The sequence below is a fragment of the Kogia breviceps genome, chromosome X, assembly GCF_026419965.1.
Source record: "Kogia breviceps isolate mKogBre1 chromosome X, mKogBre1 haplotype 1, whole genome shotgun sequence".
NCBI lineage: Eukaryota > Metazoa > Chordata > Mammalia > Artiodactyla > Physeteridae > Kogia > Kogia breviceps.
The window spans coordinates 59,035,976-59,054,224 of NC_081330.1; the positions used below are offsets into that span (position 1 = coordinate 59,035,976).

General features: G+C 38.6%; 1 protein-coding gene across 3 annotated transcripts in view; it reads left to right on the plus strand.

Annotated features, from left to right (window-relative positions):
• CHM (CHM Rab escort protein) overlaps nucleotides 1-18,249 on the plus strand; it is a 195,980-nt gene that overhangs the window by 130,440 nt on the left and 47,291 nt on the right. For 2 of the 3 annotated variants that reach the window (XM_059051264.2, XM_067023265.1), the window contains exons 10-12: nucleotides 12,343-12,447; nucleotides 12,855-12,918; nucleotides 18,151-18,247. In XM_059051264.2, the coding sequence (XP_058907247.1) occupies nucleotides 12,343-12,447; nucleotides 12,855-12,918; nucleotides 18,151-18,247 (266 nt within the window). The remainder of the gene's footprint in view (nucleotides 1-12,342; nucleotides 12,448-12,854; nucleotides 12,919-18,150; nucleotides 18,248-18,249) is intronic. The other variant, XM_067023264.1, reaches the window with a different exon arrangement.

Genomic DNA, 18,249 nt, shown 5'->3' on the forward strand with positions numbered 1-18,249 from the left:
AGTAGTCTCTTAGGATGCTCTGTATTTGTGCAGTGTCTGTTGTAACTTCTCCTTTTTCATTTCTAATTTTATTGATTTGAGTCCTCTCCCTCTTTTTCTTGATGAGTCTGGCTAATGGTTTATCAATTTTGTTTATCTTCTTAAAGAACCAGCTTCTAGTTTTATTGATCTTTGCTATTGTTTTCTTTGGTTCTATTTCATTTATTTCTGCTCTGATATTTATTTCTTTCCTTCTAACTTTGGGTTTTGTTTGTTCTTCTTTCTCTAGTTGCTTTAGGTGTAAGGTTTGTTTGTTTATTTGAGATTTTTCTTGTTTCATGAGCTAGGCTTATATTGCTGTAAACATCCCTCTTACAACTGCTTTTGCTGCATCCCATAGGTTTTGTTTTTTTTGTTGTTGTTGTTGTTTTTTGTTTTTGCGGTACGCGGGCCACTCACTGTGGTGGCCTCTCCCGTTGCGGAGCACAGGCTCCGGACGCGCAGGCTCAGCGGCCATGGCTCACGGGCCCAGCCGCTCCGCGGCATGTGGGATCTTCCCGGACCGGGGCACGAACCCGCGTCCCCTGCATCGGCAGGTGGACTCTCAACCACTGCGCCACCAGGGAAGCCCATCCCATAGGTTTTGGATCATCGTGTTTACATTGTCATTTGTCTCTAGGTATTTTTTAATTTCCTCTTTGATTCAATGATCTCTCGGTTATTTAGTAACACATTGTGTAGCCTACATGTGTTTGTGTTTTTTTCCCTGTAATTGATTTCTAATCTCATAGTGTTGTGGTCAGAAAAGATGCTTGATATATTTCAATTTTCTTAAATTTACTGAGCCTTGATCTGTGACCCAAGATGTGATCTATCCTGGAGAATGATCCATGTGCACTTGAGAAGAAAGTGTAATCTGCTGGTTTTGGATGTAATGTCCTATAAATATCAATTAAATCTGTGTGGTCTATTGTGTCATTTAAAGCTTGTGTTTCCTTATTAAATTTCTGTTTGGATAATGTCCATTGGTGTAAGTGAGGTCTTAAAGTCCCCCACTATTATTGTGTTACTGTCGATTTCCTCTTTTTAAGCTGCTAGCATTTGCCTTATGTATTGAGGTGCTTCTATGTGGGGTGCATATATATTTATAATTGTTTTATCTTCTTCCTGTATTGATCCCTTGATCATTATGTACTGTCCTTCGTTGTCTCTTGTAACATTCTTTATTTTAAAGTCTATTTTATCTGATATGAGTATTGCTACTCCAGCTTTCTTTTGATTTCCATTTGCATGGAAAATGATTTTCCATCCCCTCACTTTCAGTCTGTGTGTATCCCTAAGTCTGAAGTGGGTCTCTTGTAGATAGCATATATATGGATCTTGTTTTTGTATCCATTCAGCGAGCCTGTATCTTTTGGTTGGAGTGTCTAACCCATTTGCATTTAAGGTAATTATCGATATGTATGTTCCTATTACCATTTTCTTAATTGTTTTGGGTTTGTTTTTGTAGGTCCTTTTCTTCTGTTGTGTTTCCCACTTAGAGAAGTTCCTTTAGCATTTGTTGTAGAGCTGGTTTGGTAGTACTGAATTCTCTTCACTTTTGCTTGTCTGTAAAGATTTTGATTTCTCCATCAAATCTGAATGAGATCCTTGCCGGGTAATCTTCGTTGTAGGTTCTTCTATTTCATCACTTTAAATATGTCATGTCACTCCCTTCTAGCCTGTAGAGTTTCTGCTGAGCAATCAGCTGTTAACCTTATGGGAGTTCCCTTATATGTTATTTGTCCTTTTTCCCTTGCTGCTTTCAGTAATTTTTTTGTCTTTAATTTTTTTTTCAAAACAAATGAATAAAATTTTAATTTTTGAAATTTTTTACATTTACCATAATTTACATTTTGAGGAAAATTTTAAAGTTTTCTGTACTAACTACAATTTCATATTTTTAACATCTTTATTGGAGTATAATTGCTTTACACTGGTGTGTTAGTTTCTGCTTTACAACAAAGTGAATCAGTTATACATATACATAGGTTCCCATATCTCTTCCCTTTTGAGTCTCCCTCCCTCTGACCCTCCCTATCCCACCCCTCTAGGTTGTCACAAACCACCTAGCTGATCTCCCTGTGCCATGTGACTACTTCCCAATAGCTATGCACCCTACATTTGGTAGTGTATATATGTCCATGCCACTCTCTTACTTCATCACAGCTTGCCCTTCCCCCTCCTGAATTCTTCAAGTCCATGCTCTAGTATGTGTCTGTGTTTTATTCGCATCCTAACCCTAGGCTCTTCATGACATTTGTTTTCTTAGATTCCATATATATGTGTTAGCATATGGTATTTGTTTTTCTCCTTCTGACTTACTTCACTCTGTATGACAGACTCCAGGTCCATCCATCTCACTACAAATAACTCAATTTCATTTCTTTTTATGGCTGAGTAATATTCCATTGTATATATGTGCCACATCTTCTGTAACCATTAATCTGTTGATGGACACTTAGGTTGCTTCCATGTCCTGGGTATTGTAGATAGAGCTGCAATGAACATTTTGGTATATGACTCTTTTTGAATTATGGTTTTCTCAGGGTATATGCCCCGTAGTGGAATTGCTGGGTCGTATGGTAGTTCTTTTTGTAGTTTTTTAAGGAACCTCCATACTGTTCTCCATAGTGGCTGTATCAATTTACATTCCCACCAGCAGTGCAAGAGTGTTCCCTTTTCTCCACACCCTCTCCAGCATTTATTGTTTCTAGAGTTTTTAGTGATGGCCATTCTGACCGGTGTGAGATGATATCTCATTGTAGTTTTGATTTGCATTTGTCTAATGATTAATGATGCTGAGCATTCTTACATGTGTTTGTTGGCAATCTGTATATGTTCTTTGGAGAAATGTCTATTTACGACTTCTGCCCATTTTTGGATTGGGGGTTTTGTTGTTGTTGTTACTGAGCTGCATGAGTTGCTTGTAAATTTTGGAGATTAATCCTTTGTAAGTTGCTTCATTTGCAACTATTATCTCCCATTCTGAGGGTTGTCTTTTGGTCTTGTTTATAGTATCCTTTGATGTGCAAAAGCTTTTCAGTTTCATTAGGTCCCATTTGTTTATTTTTGTTTTTATTTCCATTTCTCTAGGAGGTTGGTCAAAAAGGATCTTGCTGTGATTTATGTCAAGAGTGTTCTGCCTATGTTTTCCTCTAAGAGTTTGTTAGTGTCTGGCCTTACATTTAGGTCTTTAACCCATTTTGAGTTTATTTTTGTGTATGGTGTTAGTGAGTTTTCTAATTTCATATTTTTACATGTATACCTGTCCAGTTTTCCCAGCACCACTTATTGAAGAGACTGTCTTTTTTCCACTGTATATTCTTGCCTCCTTTATCAAAGATAAGGTGACCATATGTGTGTGCCTTTATCACTGGGCTTTCTCTACTGTTCCATTAATCTATATGTATTTTTTTGTGCCAGTACCATATTGTCTTCATTATTGTAGCTTTGTAATATAGTCTGAAGTCAGGGAGCCCGATTCCTCCAGCTACATTTTTCATTCTCAAGATTGCTTTGGCTATTTGGGGTCCTTTGTGTTTCCATACAAATTGTGAAATTTATTGTTCTAGTTCTGTAAAAAATGCCAGTGGTAGTTTGTTAGGGATTGCATTGAATCTGTAGATTGCTTTGGGTAATAGAGTCATTTTCACAATGTTGATTCTTCCAATCCAAGAACATGGTATATTTCTCCACCTATTTGTATCATCTTTAATTTCTTTCATCAGTGTCTTATAGTTTTCTGCATACAAGTCTTTTGTCTCCCTAGGTAGGTTTATTCCTAGATATTTTATTCTTTTTGTTGCAGTGGTAAATGAGAGTGTTTCTTAATTTCACTCTCAGATTTTTCATTGTTAGTGTATAAGAATGCCAGAGATTTCTGTGCATTAATTTTGTATTCTGCTACTTTACCAAATTCATTGATTAGCTCTAGTAGTTTTCTGGTAGCATCTTTAGGATTCTCCATGGAGAGTATCATTTAATCTGCAAACAGTGACAGCTTTACTTCTTCTTTTCCGATTTGGATTCCTTTTATTTCTTTTTTTTCTCTGATGGCTGTGGCTAGAACTTCCAAGACTATGTTGAATAAGAGTGGTGAGAGTGGGCAGCCTTGTCTTGTGCCTGATAGTGAAAATGGTTACAGGTTTTCACCAGTGAGGATGATGTTAGCTGTGGGTTTGTCATGTATGATTTTTATTATGTTGAGGAAAGTTCCCTCTATGCCTACTTTCTGCAGGGTTTTTATAATAAATGGGTGTTGAATTTTGTCAAAAGCTTTTTCTGCATCTATTGATATGATGATGATCATATGGTCTTTTCCTTCAATTTGTTGATATGGTATATCACGTTGATTGATTTGCGTATTTTGAAGAATCCTTGCAGACCTGGATTAAACCCCACTTGGTCACGGTGTATGATCCTTTTAATGTGCTGTTGGATTCTGTTGGCTAGTATTTTGTTGAGGATTTTTGCATCTATGTTCATCAGTGATACTGGCCTGTAGTTTTCTTTCTTTGTGACGTCTTTGTCTGCTTTTGGTATCAGGGTGATGGTGGCCTCATAGAATGAGTTTGGGAGTGTTCCTCCCTCTGCTATATTTTGGAAGAATTTGAGAAGGATAGGTGTTAGCTCTTCTCTAAATGTTTGATAGAATTCGCCTGTGAAGCCATCTGGTCCTGGGCTTTTATTTGTTGGAAGATTTTTAATCACAGTTTCAATTTCAGTGCTTGTGATTGGTCTGTTCATATTTTCTATTTCTTCCTGGTTCAGTCTCAGAAGCGTGTGCATTTCTAAGAATTTTTCCATTTCTTCCAGGTTGTCCATTTTATTGGCATACAGTTGCTTGTAGTAATCTTTAGTAATCTTTTGTATTTCTGCAATGTCCATTGTTACTTCTCCTTTTTCATTTCTAATTCTATTGTTATGAGTCTTCTCCCTTTTTTTCTTGATGAGTCTGGCTAATGTTTTATCAATTTTGTTAATCTTCTCAAAGAACCAGCTTTTAGTTTTTTTGATCTTTGCTATCATTTTTTTCATTTATTTATGATCTGATATTTATGATTTCTTTCCTTCTGCTAACCTTGGGGTTTTTTTCTTCTTCTTTCTCTAATTGTTTTAGGTGTAAAGTCAGCTTGTTTATTTGAGATGTTTCTTGTTTTCCGAGGTAGGTTTTTAGTGCTATTTTAATCTGTTTGTTCTTTAATTCTTGTAGGTCTTTGTAAAACATTTCTTGTATCTTCTGGATCCTGCCTTCATTATTTTTCTGAGGTCCTTGATCATCTTCAGTATCATTATTCTGAATTCTTTTTCTGGTAGGTTGCCTTTCTCCACATCATTTAGTTGTTTTTCTGGGGTTTTATCTTGTTCCTTCATCTGGTACATAGCCCTCTGCCTTTTCATCTTGTCTGTCTTTCTGTGAATGTGGTTTTTGTTCCACAGGCTGCAGGATTATAGTTCTTCTTGCTTCTGTTGTCTGCCCTCTGGTGGATGAGACTGTCTAAGAGGCTTCTGAAAGCTTCCTGATGGGAGGGACTGGTGGTGGGTAGAGCTGGCTGTTGCTCTGGTGGGCAGAGCTCAGTAAAACTTTAATCCAGGGCTTCGCTGGTGGCGCAGTGGTTGAGAATCCGCCTGCCGATGCAGGGGACACGGGTTCGTGCCCTGGTCCGGGAAGATCCCACATGCCGCGGAGCGGCTGGGCCCGTGAGCCATGGCCGCTGAGCCTGCACGTCCGGAGCCTGTGCTCCGCAATGGGAGAGGCCACAACAGTGAGAGGCCCTCGTACCGAAAGAAAAAAAAAAAAAAAAAAAAAAAACTTTTATCCACTTCTCTGCTGGTTGGTGGGGCTGGGTTCCCTCCCTGTTGATTGTTTGGCCTGAGAGGACCCAACACTGGAGCCTACCCAGGCTCTTTGATGGGGCTAATAGTGGTCTCTGGGAGGGCTCACGCCAATTAGTACTTCCCAGAACTTCTGCTGCCAGTGTCTTAGTCCTCTCAGTGAGACACAGCCACCCCCCGCCTCTGCAGGAGCCCCTCCAACAGTAGCATATAGGTCTGGTTCAGTCTCCTCTGGGGTCACTGCTCCTTCCTCTGGGTCCCGATGCACACACTACTTTGTGTGTGCCTTCCAAGAATGGAGTCTCTGTTTCCCCCAATCCTGTCAAAGTCCTGCAATCAAATCCTGCTAGCCTTCAAATTCTGATTCTCTAGGAATTCCTCCTCCCTTTGCCGGACCCCCAGGTTGGGAAGCCTTGCGTGGGACTCAGAACCTTCACTCCAGTGGGTGGACTTCTGTGGTATAAGTGTTCTCCACTTTGTGAGTCACCCACCCAGCCATTATGGGATTTGATTTTATTGTGATTGTGCCCCTCTACCATCTCATTATGGCTTCTCTTTTGTCTTTGGATGTCGGGTATCTTTTATGGTGAGTTCCAGTGCCTTCCTTTCGATGATTGTTCAGCAGTTAGTTGTGTTTCTGGTGCTCTCTCAAGAAGGAATGAGAATATGTCCTTCTACTCTGCCATCTTGAACCTGGTCTTCAAAGTATTTCTTTTTCATAAAAATAACTTGTGTTGTCTTATTTTTCATTTTTGTTTAATTTGCTCTCCTGAGATCCACATTGACTGTGCTCTCTTGGCTATGTTATCCATTGACTCTGCTTTACTAATTTTTAGAGGACATGGGTATCAGTAGCTCTTTTCTCTACCCTCTCATTAAATTCTAATACTGAACCCCTCCATTGACTGTTTGTGGAGACACTGAATGCTCTTGTTGAGCAGCTTTCTTTTTCTTTGCAGCAGTGCTGACCATATCAAACCCCTGTACATTAGATTTGGCCATTTAGCAGTGTAGTATTTGTTATTTGGATAAGGTATGGATGACCTTGGACCAGGCATGTCTGTAACCAGTAGTCTAAATCTAATTACTTCAGCTAGTGTTCTTGTGAACTTCAGCTGTCTCACTTCCTAGATTTCCTGCTATTACTATTTCTTGAAGATATCTTTTTTTCTGATGTCAGGAATAACTCTACCTTTCCCAGGTACTTGGAAGTTAGTAATGAATAGTATGTTAGAACAAGCGTGAGGTGACTGATTCTTAATACGATTTGTCATTGTAGGAAAATCATTGAATTTCTGATTTTAGTATGTCCCATTTGCATAATGATAGTGGTAATATTCTAGATATTTAATCTCCACCAACCCACATGCTAGTTGCTATGGGGATAAAGAGATAAATAAAACATGAATCTTGCCCTTGTGTACAAAGATTATAGGTTCTAAGGTCAGGTAGGCCTGGATCTGTACCCTGGCTTCCCCACTTACTAGATGAGTGAACTTTAACAAATTCTGTGATTGGAAGTGATTTGGAAGAAGCACTGTGATAGAAAGAGATTCTTTACCTGCTAAATCAGAGATTCTGTATCTTTGTTTCTGTCTCTGCACTATTCATGTACATGGAATACTTCCATCATCCGTCCATCTATTATTCAGTCATCCATGCACAGTTGTTATCTGTGTGCCAGGCACTGGAGATACAGCACAGAACAAGACAATCCTGGTCTTTGTCCTCTTTGAGCTTAGAGTCTACTGGGGGACATTAAAGAACAAATAAATTAATGAGATAATTATACATTGAGATCTGTTCAGTATGCAGATCTGGCTTTGTCCCTCCCTAAGTAAAAAGTTTCAGTGACTTTATATCACTTCAGAATACAGTCTGAGACCCTTTTACATGACACATGAGACTCTGGGGTCTGACCTTTGCCTGCTTCTCTCAGCTCATCTCTCTTCTCTCTCTGCTTCCATTTAATTGTCAGTAACACTGAGCTGCTTGTTGTTCCCTCCCTGTACTTCTCTTACTTGCCTCTGTACCCCTGCAGATGCTGCCCTTCTACTGAAATGTTCTTATTTACTTGTTTTAACTGCTTTAAAAGCAGCTAATCTATCACTTCCTCCAAAGAGCATTCCTTGGTACTCTACCCCTCCTCCCCAAGCTTTCACCTCTTAGAACAGTGCTTGGCACATGGTTGTTATAATACACACTTATGTCAAACAAATGAGTTACCAATGTGTTAGCAGTCCATTGTCTTATTAGACTTAACAAGAGTCTAGGGCAGTGTCAGAGGAGATGGAGAAAAGAGGCTAGTTTTGAGTAGCAGATTAGATGTGGGAAGAGAGATTTTGAGCTAGGGAAACTCTATAACTGCTGGTCATGCCATTAACTGAGACTGGTATTCCAAGTGGGGAAGCAGGTGAGGAGCCATGATTTAACTGTCTATTACCTATCCAGAAAAAATAGGTAATAGACAGTTAAAAATATGGATACAGAGCTTGGGATTGATTACAACAGAGAACCATAGGTTTGGAATTATAATCATGTTTGAGACTATGGAGTAGATTTTTACCCAAGAAAAATGAGTAATAGGTATTTTGGAATGGTTTCATCGAAGAGGTGGCATTTGAACCATTGTGTTTTAGAAAGTATGGAAGGGGGGATAGTGAGTAGGGAGAATTATCTTGTTTCCTTCGATTACTGGGAATCTTCTGATTTCCTTAATTAATATATTTTCCTTTTCATGATTTCATATGTGATTTATGTATTCCTTATCATAAAAACAGTTGGGATATTAATTCTAAAGATTATAGAGAATGGATACCTATTTTAATGTTACTTTAATCTTCTGGGCCAAATTCCAGATAAAGAGTTTTCATCTTGCTGATTGTTTTCTTCCTTATCATCATTTTGCTCTTTATGTCCTCATGTCATTGAACCAAGAACTGAATAATTGTTGTGATTTGTTGATTTAGAAAGCTCAGCTCTAGAAATGTTCTGTCTGGCTTCAGTGATTCTTATGATCAGCTTGGTCATTGTGTCTGTGAAGTGGAAATTCCTATCATGTTCCTCCTCAATTTACTATTTATGAGGCTCAGCAAGGCCCTCAACTAAATCCAGAATGTTGTTAATCTTTAATGGCTTCCTCGGGTTCATGTGGGAGGGGTGGACAAGGGGATATTTTAATGTCTCTGGCAGCACTGTTTCATTTTGTTGTTTTTCATTACTTGAATGTCATAATTTTTTATATTAATCTTTGTAATACAAAGTCTAAGTCTAGGTACCAAATCAGTATTCCTTTACTTGTTGTTCTCCCAATTAGGCCTAATATATGACAGTAAGTAAGTATCTGAGGGGAAAACAAATCTTATCACTTACTTAAATGTATTTTGGTTTGAACAGCTTTGCTCAGGCCTAGAGCCTTAGTACTTTAGCATGAGACTATCAGGTAAGTTGTATTATCATCTACCAGACTGACTAGGCATATGTGACCATCACTTTAATTTCTGCAGAAATCAATATTTTTTTCTGTAGCAATAGCTCTTGACTTTTCTCCACCTAGCACAGTGTAAAGATACAACAGTACTGTGGCACACTACATGGTGATTCTTCCCTGGGATTTGGGAGCTTATCAGAATCTCCAGGGGTACTTATAATTTGAAAATGTCCCCCAGGTGTGATTCTGATTTGCTTCCTTCTCCTCCTTCTTCTCTAAGAATCACTGTTTCATCCAGAAGCTTCAGCATAAAGAGGCACATTTATTGGCATATTGTGCTTGCATAGTTGAGCTCCCCAATCTCCATGCACCCATCCTTCCCTCTTGAGTGGTCCTCAGTAGTTCTAATACCGTAATTTCTGAAACCAATGTCTGCCTGTCACCAAAGGTGTAACTACCACCAAAGCAGCCCCATTAGTGTTTGGAAGCCTATAAGGAAGGAGCTCTCCACAAGCTTGAGGGCAAGGTTTAGTTGTGTGGTTTATTTAAATGGGAGCCCTTTGCAAAGACTTAGACTGGAGTCCAAGATTTGTGCTAACATCACTCCCTCTCTCAATTTGATTCCAACATTTTATGGTGAAAATTTTCAACTCTATGCCAATGTTGAAAGAATTTTAAGATGATCACCTATATATCCACCACCTAGATTCTGCAGTTAACATTTTAATATGCTTGCTTAATCATATGTCTACCCAAATATTAATCCCTCTGTTCATCTGTTCACCTTTTTAAGCATTTCACAGTAAATTCCAGATATCAGTACAATTCCCCCTAAACACTTCAGTATGCATATCATTAACTAGAGTTTAATATTTGTTTACAGCTTTTTCTTCTGATGTAATATTTACGTATGATAAAGTGCAAAAATCCTTTTTTTAAAATACTTATTTAGGCTGTGCTGGGTCTTGGTTGTGGCATGCAGGATCTTCATTGCTGCATGCGGGCTCTTTAATTGCGGCATGCAGGTAGGGTCTAGTTCTCTGTCCAGAGATTGAACCCGGGCCTCCTGCATTGGGAGTGTCTTAGCCACTGGATCACCAAGGAAGTCCCTAAAGTGCCCAAACCTTAAGTGCTCATTACCTGAGTGCTGACAAATGATAAATCCATATAACCCAAATCCCTATCAAGATATAGAAGATTTTTACACCCTCTTTTTCTGCCCAGATTATTCCATCTTGACTTTGTATAGTCTCTGAGTTAAAGGTAAGAAAAAGGCTTGTCAGTGTTTCCAGGACAAATAGGGATCAATGCTTCATGATGGATCAGTAGATTTCTCTTTTCCCTCGCCAAAGTACCTTGTGTTTTAAATTATATATGAATGTCTTAAAGAGACTGAGAGAATTCCCTGGTGGTCCATTGGTTAGGGCCCGGGTTCAATCCCTGGTCAGGAAACTAAGATCCCACAAGCCTCATGGCACAGCCCCCCAATTTTTTAAAAAATTAAAATAAATAAATAAATAAATAAATAAAACAGGAGACTGAATGAGTAACTTGCCTTTCAGTTTTTAAATACTTATTTTGGAAAATAGGTATAAATACCTTATATCTATGTAGTTAAGTATTTTATAAAGTGAGAGCTCTAGTTTAATGAAATGTGAGGAGATATGCATAGAAACATAAGTGGGGAAGAGAAAGGAAGTGGAATGGAGGTGAGATGGGGAACAAAATCACATAAATATTAATGTAATATAACATATGCATTAATATGTAGTTAATTGATTAAAAATATGTATATCTAGCATCACGAGATATAGTCTATCCTGATGACAGTGGCATGCCATTTATTCAAGAATATCAGCATATCATAATCTGCCTTTAGGAAGTACGCATTAAATTCCTCTCACAATTGGCCTTGGGTATTTGTCATTTTACTGTTAATACCTTTATGCCTAGTAAATAGCTCTTACTTGGTTTGGTTTATTTTTAGAGTGATGTAACATATTTTAATTTATACCAGTATATTTAAAATATGACATGTTTGAAATTATTTGCTTGCATTTTATGAGGAGCAACACATAAGTGTATTTCTAATAAAATAATTCTAGTCCTGAAAGGAAAGCTGTGATAAAAGTAAATTGTGCTATTTGTATAATAAAAAGATATAGAAAATATGCAGGCATTTGCATATAATTCCTGAAATATTGCATACTGGCTTTGTCAGTGCTGGTAAGTCCATTTCAAGGATCTTTTCCTTAGTCCATTAGTTTGGATAATGAGCCCTATAAAGTACATTTATAACTTGTGGCACTGTAAGGAGATGGATTCTAATTTTCATCCTTTTATCTAGACACATTGAAAGAAGGTCAATGGAGGGTTCTATATGATTCATTTTCCCAACGTATATCAGATGACAGAGACCTGATAATGTCCATGCATAAGTGTTTTCCTTATTTGGAAACAGCACTTGAAAGAAATCTTTATATGATCATCCTTTGGAGTAGAGTGGAAACAGATATTAAAAGAAGCTCCATCCCGTTTTTCTGGTTTAAAACATTATCACACATGTGACAAGATAGCTATTCTTGAACAAAAGAGAAAGTGACACTTAACAGAAAAATAAAAAGCCTTTAGTGACTTTTACAGGTTGTGAATGATATAACAAGATATTTAATCAACTTTTCCTCCCCCTCTTCTTAGATCTGTTAAGGAAAAAAAAAAAAGCCTGTTTCCTAAACAAAGAAAAAGTTTCTATGTTCCTAAACATTAGAAAAGCTTATAGAATAATACTTGTCCTAGCTTTATTCTTTTTATTAAGCATTCAAATAAATAAGTTCTAGTCTATACTTATTTTATAGTTTAAAAGACTTCAAAATAGCAACAAGCATGTATATTCTGCAGGTTAGTGAAGTTTTGTGTCAAAAATGTGAAGTTGTAGGCAATTTTAAAATCTTTTAAGACATTAGTTTTAGATTAAAGATTGGTAGCTGATTATGTTCATTTTCTCAATTATGTAATCATTAATGAGAACTATTTTGCTGTGCTTATCTTCTTCGTAGATGTAAAGCAATCATAGATCAGTTTGGTCAGAGAATAATCTCTAAGCATTTCCTTGTGGAAGACAGTTACTTTTCTGAGAACACATGCTCGCATGTGCAATACAGGTAAGGCACCCCTCCAGCCACTCTGCAAGGGAAGGTGAAACTTAGGGAAATTCATCTGTGTGATTACATTGACACTTCTGTATGACTCTGTTCTTCAAGTAAGATGCAAATGTATACCAAACCAAAGATACATTCAGTGTGTTACCACTGTTCTCCTATAAGGTCTGGTTTTTTGGAGGAGCCTAGCCTAATGTTGACTCCTTTGCATCAGCTACGGTCTGTCTCCAGGTCACACATCCTCCTTTTATGAGCCAAGAGAAGATTAAAGCAGAACTTGACTTGGTTTGGGGAGGTGACACTTTTATCATAACAGTTCTTTGAAACATGCCTTCTGGTGGTTGTATAGCTATATAAATGAAATTATCCATGGAATCTGAGTCACTTATTAACTGTTTTCTGCATTACAGGCAGATCTCCAGGGCAGTCTTGATTACAGATAGGTCTGTACTAAAAACAGATTCAGATCAACAGGTAATTCCAGTCTTGTACTTTATAATAACATGTTACTAACTTAATCTACATGGTAATATGTGTAAATTAATATTGGTGAAATAAAATATATTAACCAATATGTACTAATACATTTAATGCATTTAAAAATACATAATGGCAATTATGTAATAATCTTGGCTTGTTAAAGATTTCCTTTCAGTGGAACAAATAATTGCATCTTATGTAACAGATTTATTCTAGGAATATTGAAATCGTCGTAGGTTTTTTTACAGCTATTTCTATGAAATTGAAAGTATATTACTATGAGAAGAAAAGCATTTAGAAGCATTTAAAAATCTTGGAGGAAAAGGCTTTATGGTAACCAATCCTACAGCAGTGGTGGTAAGCTCACCATTAGGGGCCCGGTGTGAATGAATATCAGCACACGTTTTCAGTTCTGACATTTCCTCATCACCATGGTTCATTTTGGTACCCACTTCCTCCTCATAACCACTGCTTCGATAGAAATATCTTTATACCTGTGGTTTTTCCTCAGTTTTAACACTTAAATTCCAGAAGTATGCTCCCTTCTCCTTCTGACTATAGTTTACAGGACTGATAAAATCAGCTTACTCAGTAAGTGTGACTGTCAGACCTATCCTAGATGCTACTGCTAAAAATAGGTTCTGATATTTCCTTAAGTTGGAAGCTTTGTATTATATAAAGCAAATATGTTAATTTTACGAATGAGTGCAAATTCTTTCATTTAATCATTCAGCAGACAATGAGTGCCTTCGACATGCCAGCCAGTGTGCTGGGTTCTGAGGAGATAGTGCTGACCATGATAGCATCTGTGCCCTCATAGCTTGCAGTCTAGAGGATACAGATACAGACAGATAAATAGCAACGACAGTACAGTGTGACAGGTGTGAGTGAGAAGTGGTAAAATCATAGCACTCATCACACTGTCTGTAGTTGCCAGTTTACTTGTCTGTAGCTCCCAGTAAACCATAAGCTTTGTGAATGGGTCAAAGAGTGACAAAGGCAGAAAAGTGAAGAGAGCAAACAGATGCTTCTGAAGAAGCTAAGCTGGGAAGAGTAAGAGGGAAGAAGTGATTCCTGCAGAGGGATGTAGAAGTGAAGAGAGCGTTTCTTTAAAGTATTAGAGCAGCGGTCCCCAACACTTTTGGGACCAGGGACCAGTTTCGTGGAAGACACTTTTTCCATGAACCGGGGTTGGGGGGATGGTTTGGGGATGATTCAAGCACATTACATTTATTGTGTGCTTTATTTCTATTATTATTACATTGTAATATATAATGAAATAATTATACAACTCACCATATGGCAGAATCAGTGAGGGCCCTGAGCTTGTTTTCACTTGCAACTCACTGAGAGGGTTTTGATATGAGTTTGCAAGCAATTGATTTATTATGGTCTCTGTGCAGTCAAACCTCTCTGCTAATGATAATCTGTATTTGAGCGCTAGCATCACCGCTTCAGCTCCACCTCAGATCATCAGGCATTAGATTCTCATAAGGAGTGTGCAACCTAGATCCCTCGCATGTGCAGTTCACAATAGGGTTCGCACTCCTATGAGAATCTAATGCCACCGCTGATTTGATAGGAGGCGGAGCTCTGGTGGTAACGCGAGCAATGGGGAACGGCTGTAAATACAGATGAAGCTTCACTCGCTTGCCTGCCGCTCACCTCCTGCTGTGCAGCTCGGTTCCTAACAGGCCACAGACACTGGTACTCATCCATGGCCCAGGGGTTGGGGCCCCGTGTATTAGAGTATATTCTAACTGATGGGGATGGGGCCAGTAAAGAGGGAGAGGTTGAAGATTCCCAGGAGAAAAGGAGGATAATTGATGCAGCAAGGTAATGGCTGGGGAGGATGGGATTCAGAGAACAGGTAAAAAACATTACCCTTAGATGGGATGTGAGACACTTTGAAATAAGAGGGTGAATGCAGGAGAATTTGTAGGTTTGGGAGTTCCCATCTGATGGGGTTCTATTTACTTTTTAAGTTACAAGGTGAGGTTATCTCCTGAGAATGGGGGTGTGAGTGTGGGGATGGGTCAAAGCTCATGGAAAGGTGTAAAATAATCACCGTGGAGAGTGACCTGTCTCGTGGTCAGATGGCTGGGCAGTGTTAAGGGGTCCAATTGAGTCTGGAGGTCATGGGTTTACAGTGGCATTAATCTGCTCTGATCCTTCCAGCTGTTTCATTCTCTTACCCCCACCCAGCCTACTCATTGACCTATTAAAAGAGACCTACAATTCCTTGTTCCCTCTGTTTCCTCCGGGATTACCAGCTCCCTTCTGCCCTCTTCCTTTTCCGTGTCCTAGACCACATGGTGGATCTTCTGAACTGCTTTCTCCAACACGTTCAATTCCCCTGTAGCCATATTCTTCCTCTGCACCCACAGAGGAAAGTCCCATCCCTGGATGAAGCTGGGATCTACACCTGGATCACTAAGGGCTGATTGGGAAAACAGTACAGCCAGACAGACTGGCGCCACCACAGTGTTGGGGGCACCAACCTCATCCAGCAGATCCCTCAGTACCCACCACCAGTTAGCTCCTCACTGGCTCAGACAGTGCCCTCTCCCCTCAGAGCCTAGTCCAACTTTTCACTATTTTACCCACCTTTAGCCCTCTCACTCTTCCCCATCACTTTGTTGAGAAAAGTAAGGACACCTACTAAGCACAGTGCCCTTTAACCTCCTGCCCTACCACCTACAACTTATGTACACCAGCACAGAGACTAATGAGGGGTCTCCCCTCCTTGTCCAAGGTCAAGCCCTTTCACCAGCACCCTTGACACACACATGCACCCACACCACCCTGTATGCCTGCTCTCTCTCCTACATTTTCAGCCTCTCCCCACTATTGGCACCTTCCCCTCAACCTATACACATGTATTAGCATTTTCTGTTCCAAAAATTAAAATAATAAGGCAAACAGAAAAATGCTCCCTTGAGTCTGCCCCCATCTGTAGCTAGTATCCAATCTCTCCCCTGCTCCTGTCAACATTTTTGAGATCTTATCTCTACTTGCTGCCTCCAGCTCCTTACCTCTCATTCATTTCTATACCAACCAACCTGGCTTCTACCCTCCCATTCCAACCATAGTTCCCTCTTGGTAAGTTTATTGATAACTTTATACTAGTCAAGACCACAGGACATTTTTTAGGTTTTGTATACTAGGTTTTTTTCTGGTATATTTGACAGTGTTGATTATTCCCTTTCTCTTGAAACTCTACTCCTTTGGCTTCCACGACACTGTGTTCTCCTGGTTGTCCTCATAACTCTCTGGCTATTCCCTCTCTGCCTCCTCTGTGGGCTCTATCCTCCTCTTAAATATTGGGCCTCCTCAGGGTTCTCAGCTCAGCCCACCATATCTGTTACTCTTTGCACACTTGCTGCTTGACTCCATGTACTCGCATGGTTCCAACTCTGCATAAAAGTTGGTGACAGACTTCCACTTGTATATCTCCCAGGACTTTTGGCCCGCGGGCCAAATATCCTACTGGACATCTGTCCCAAGGACTCCTCAAACTGAACATACTCAGAGCTGAACTCACCGTCTTCCCTCTCCAAACTACTCATCCATCGCTTCCTACTTCCATGAAAGCACTTACATCCTTCCAACAACTTCTTCCTCCTATCTCTGACATCTCATGAGCCTCCAGGTCCTTGTCACTGTACATCCTAGACGTTGCTCCAGTCTGCTTTTCCTCTTGATACTTATTCTCACTGATCCAGTTTTGGAACTCATCACCTCTTCTTTCTAACTGGTCACCCTGCTTCTCATCTGTCTCCTATAAATCTATCCTCCATACAGCAATCAGAGAGATCAATCTAAAATGTACACCTGGCCTGCCTTTTTTTGTTTCCTATATGAATTTTTCCCCTTTTTAAATTTTTGAAGCACAAATAAAATGATGAGACTTAGAGGAAAGAGTAGGTGTCGGTCTAGATAAATTTTATGGAAGTGGTATTAAAGTGTTGAAGGAATTATCTTTTGATGGCTGTTATAATCGCTCTGAGATTTAAGACAGTTACATTCTCAGAGTTCAGACAGAAGGCACTACGGTAGGGGGTCACTGATTATATCTCAATTAAAAAAAAAGATGATAGTTTTAGGAAACAAAAGAAGTACTTACATGTTGATACAGTCCTTAAGATACCTTTCCAGTTATACACATGTTATTAGTCATAGTCACTTGATAATTATCATATGACATTAAATCCATGTTTTAGTGTTCCTCTCTCTTTAATGCTAAAGTACAACACTTTTTATCATAGACAGCAGCAAAAGGAGTTAAGAGGAATATGGAGAACACAATTTTTGAGACATTGTAAAACCCCAAATGTATACACAGGTAATGATAATAAGATAGTCATGATTATCAAAATAATTTCTAATTTCAGAACTTGTAGGCATTTTCTCAGTAGGCTATCAATGTGACATTGCCAGTCAAAAATCTAAGCATAATGCTCACAGGTAAAAGTACAAATGGGGCTTTGCTTTTTGACAATGTTTCCTATATAAAATGGTATAGTTTCCTCAGATTGAAGATTAAATTGAAAATTAATATTGAAGCTTTTGGTTCTGTAGAGAAACACTGACCTGATGGTTATTTAAAGTCTTTTAAACATAAAGCCATATAGCATGTGAGTGGTGCCTAGGGCAGCACACTACATATTAATGGAGTCCTTAAATTACTTTGAAGCCATTCATTTTGAAACATTTTGGTATATGTTTAGCTGTACTTTGGTATATTTTGACATATACTTTGCTTATTTCAATTTCTTTGCAATTCGTAACATTTTAAATTTTTAGTGCTCTATAACTGCTATTTTTAACCAATATGAATTATCAAAATTAATGTGCTCTGATTTCAAACAGTGAAGTGCATACAACTCAGAAGTAATTAATCATATCCTTTGAAAATATGTAGTAAGTGAAGGATTTAATAAATATTAAAGATATTTGAAATATTTATTGTCTACAAATTAAAGGACTGCAATATATAACATATGTAAATATATCAATAATGCAGAAACTGGACATTAGGACACATGTGCATGCTTTATGTTTCAAACTGTGTTCTAAAATTCAATCCTTCCAGATCAATGTTTTTCAAACATCAATGAGTGTTTGAAAAAAGACACTCAGTTTGGAAGTTAATTACACTCTAATGATAGAAGAATGAAAATGAGATCTAACAGCTATGTCTGATATTTTGTTTCTGCTTTTCAGATTTCCATTTTGACAGTGCCAACAGAAGAACCAGGAGCTTTTGCTGTTCGGGTCATTGAGTTATGTTCCTCAACAATGACATGCATGAAAGGCACATGT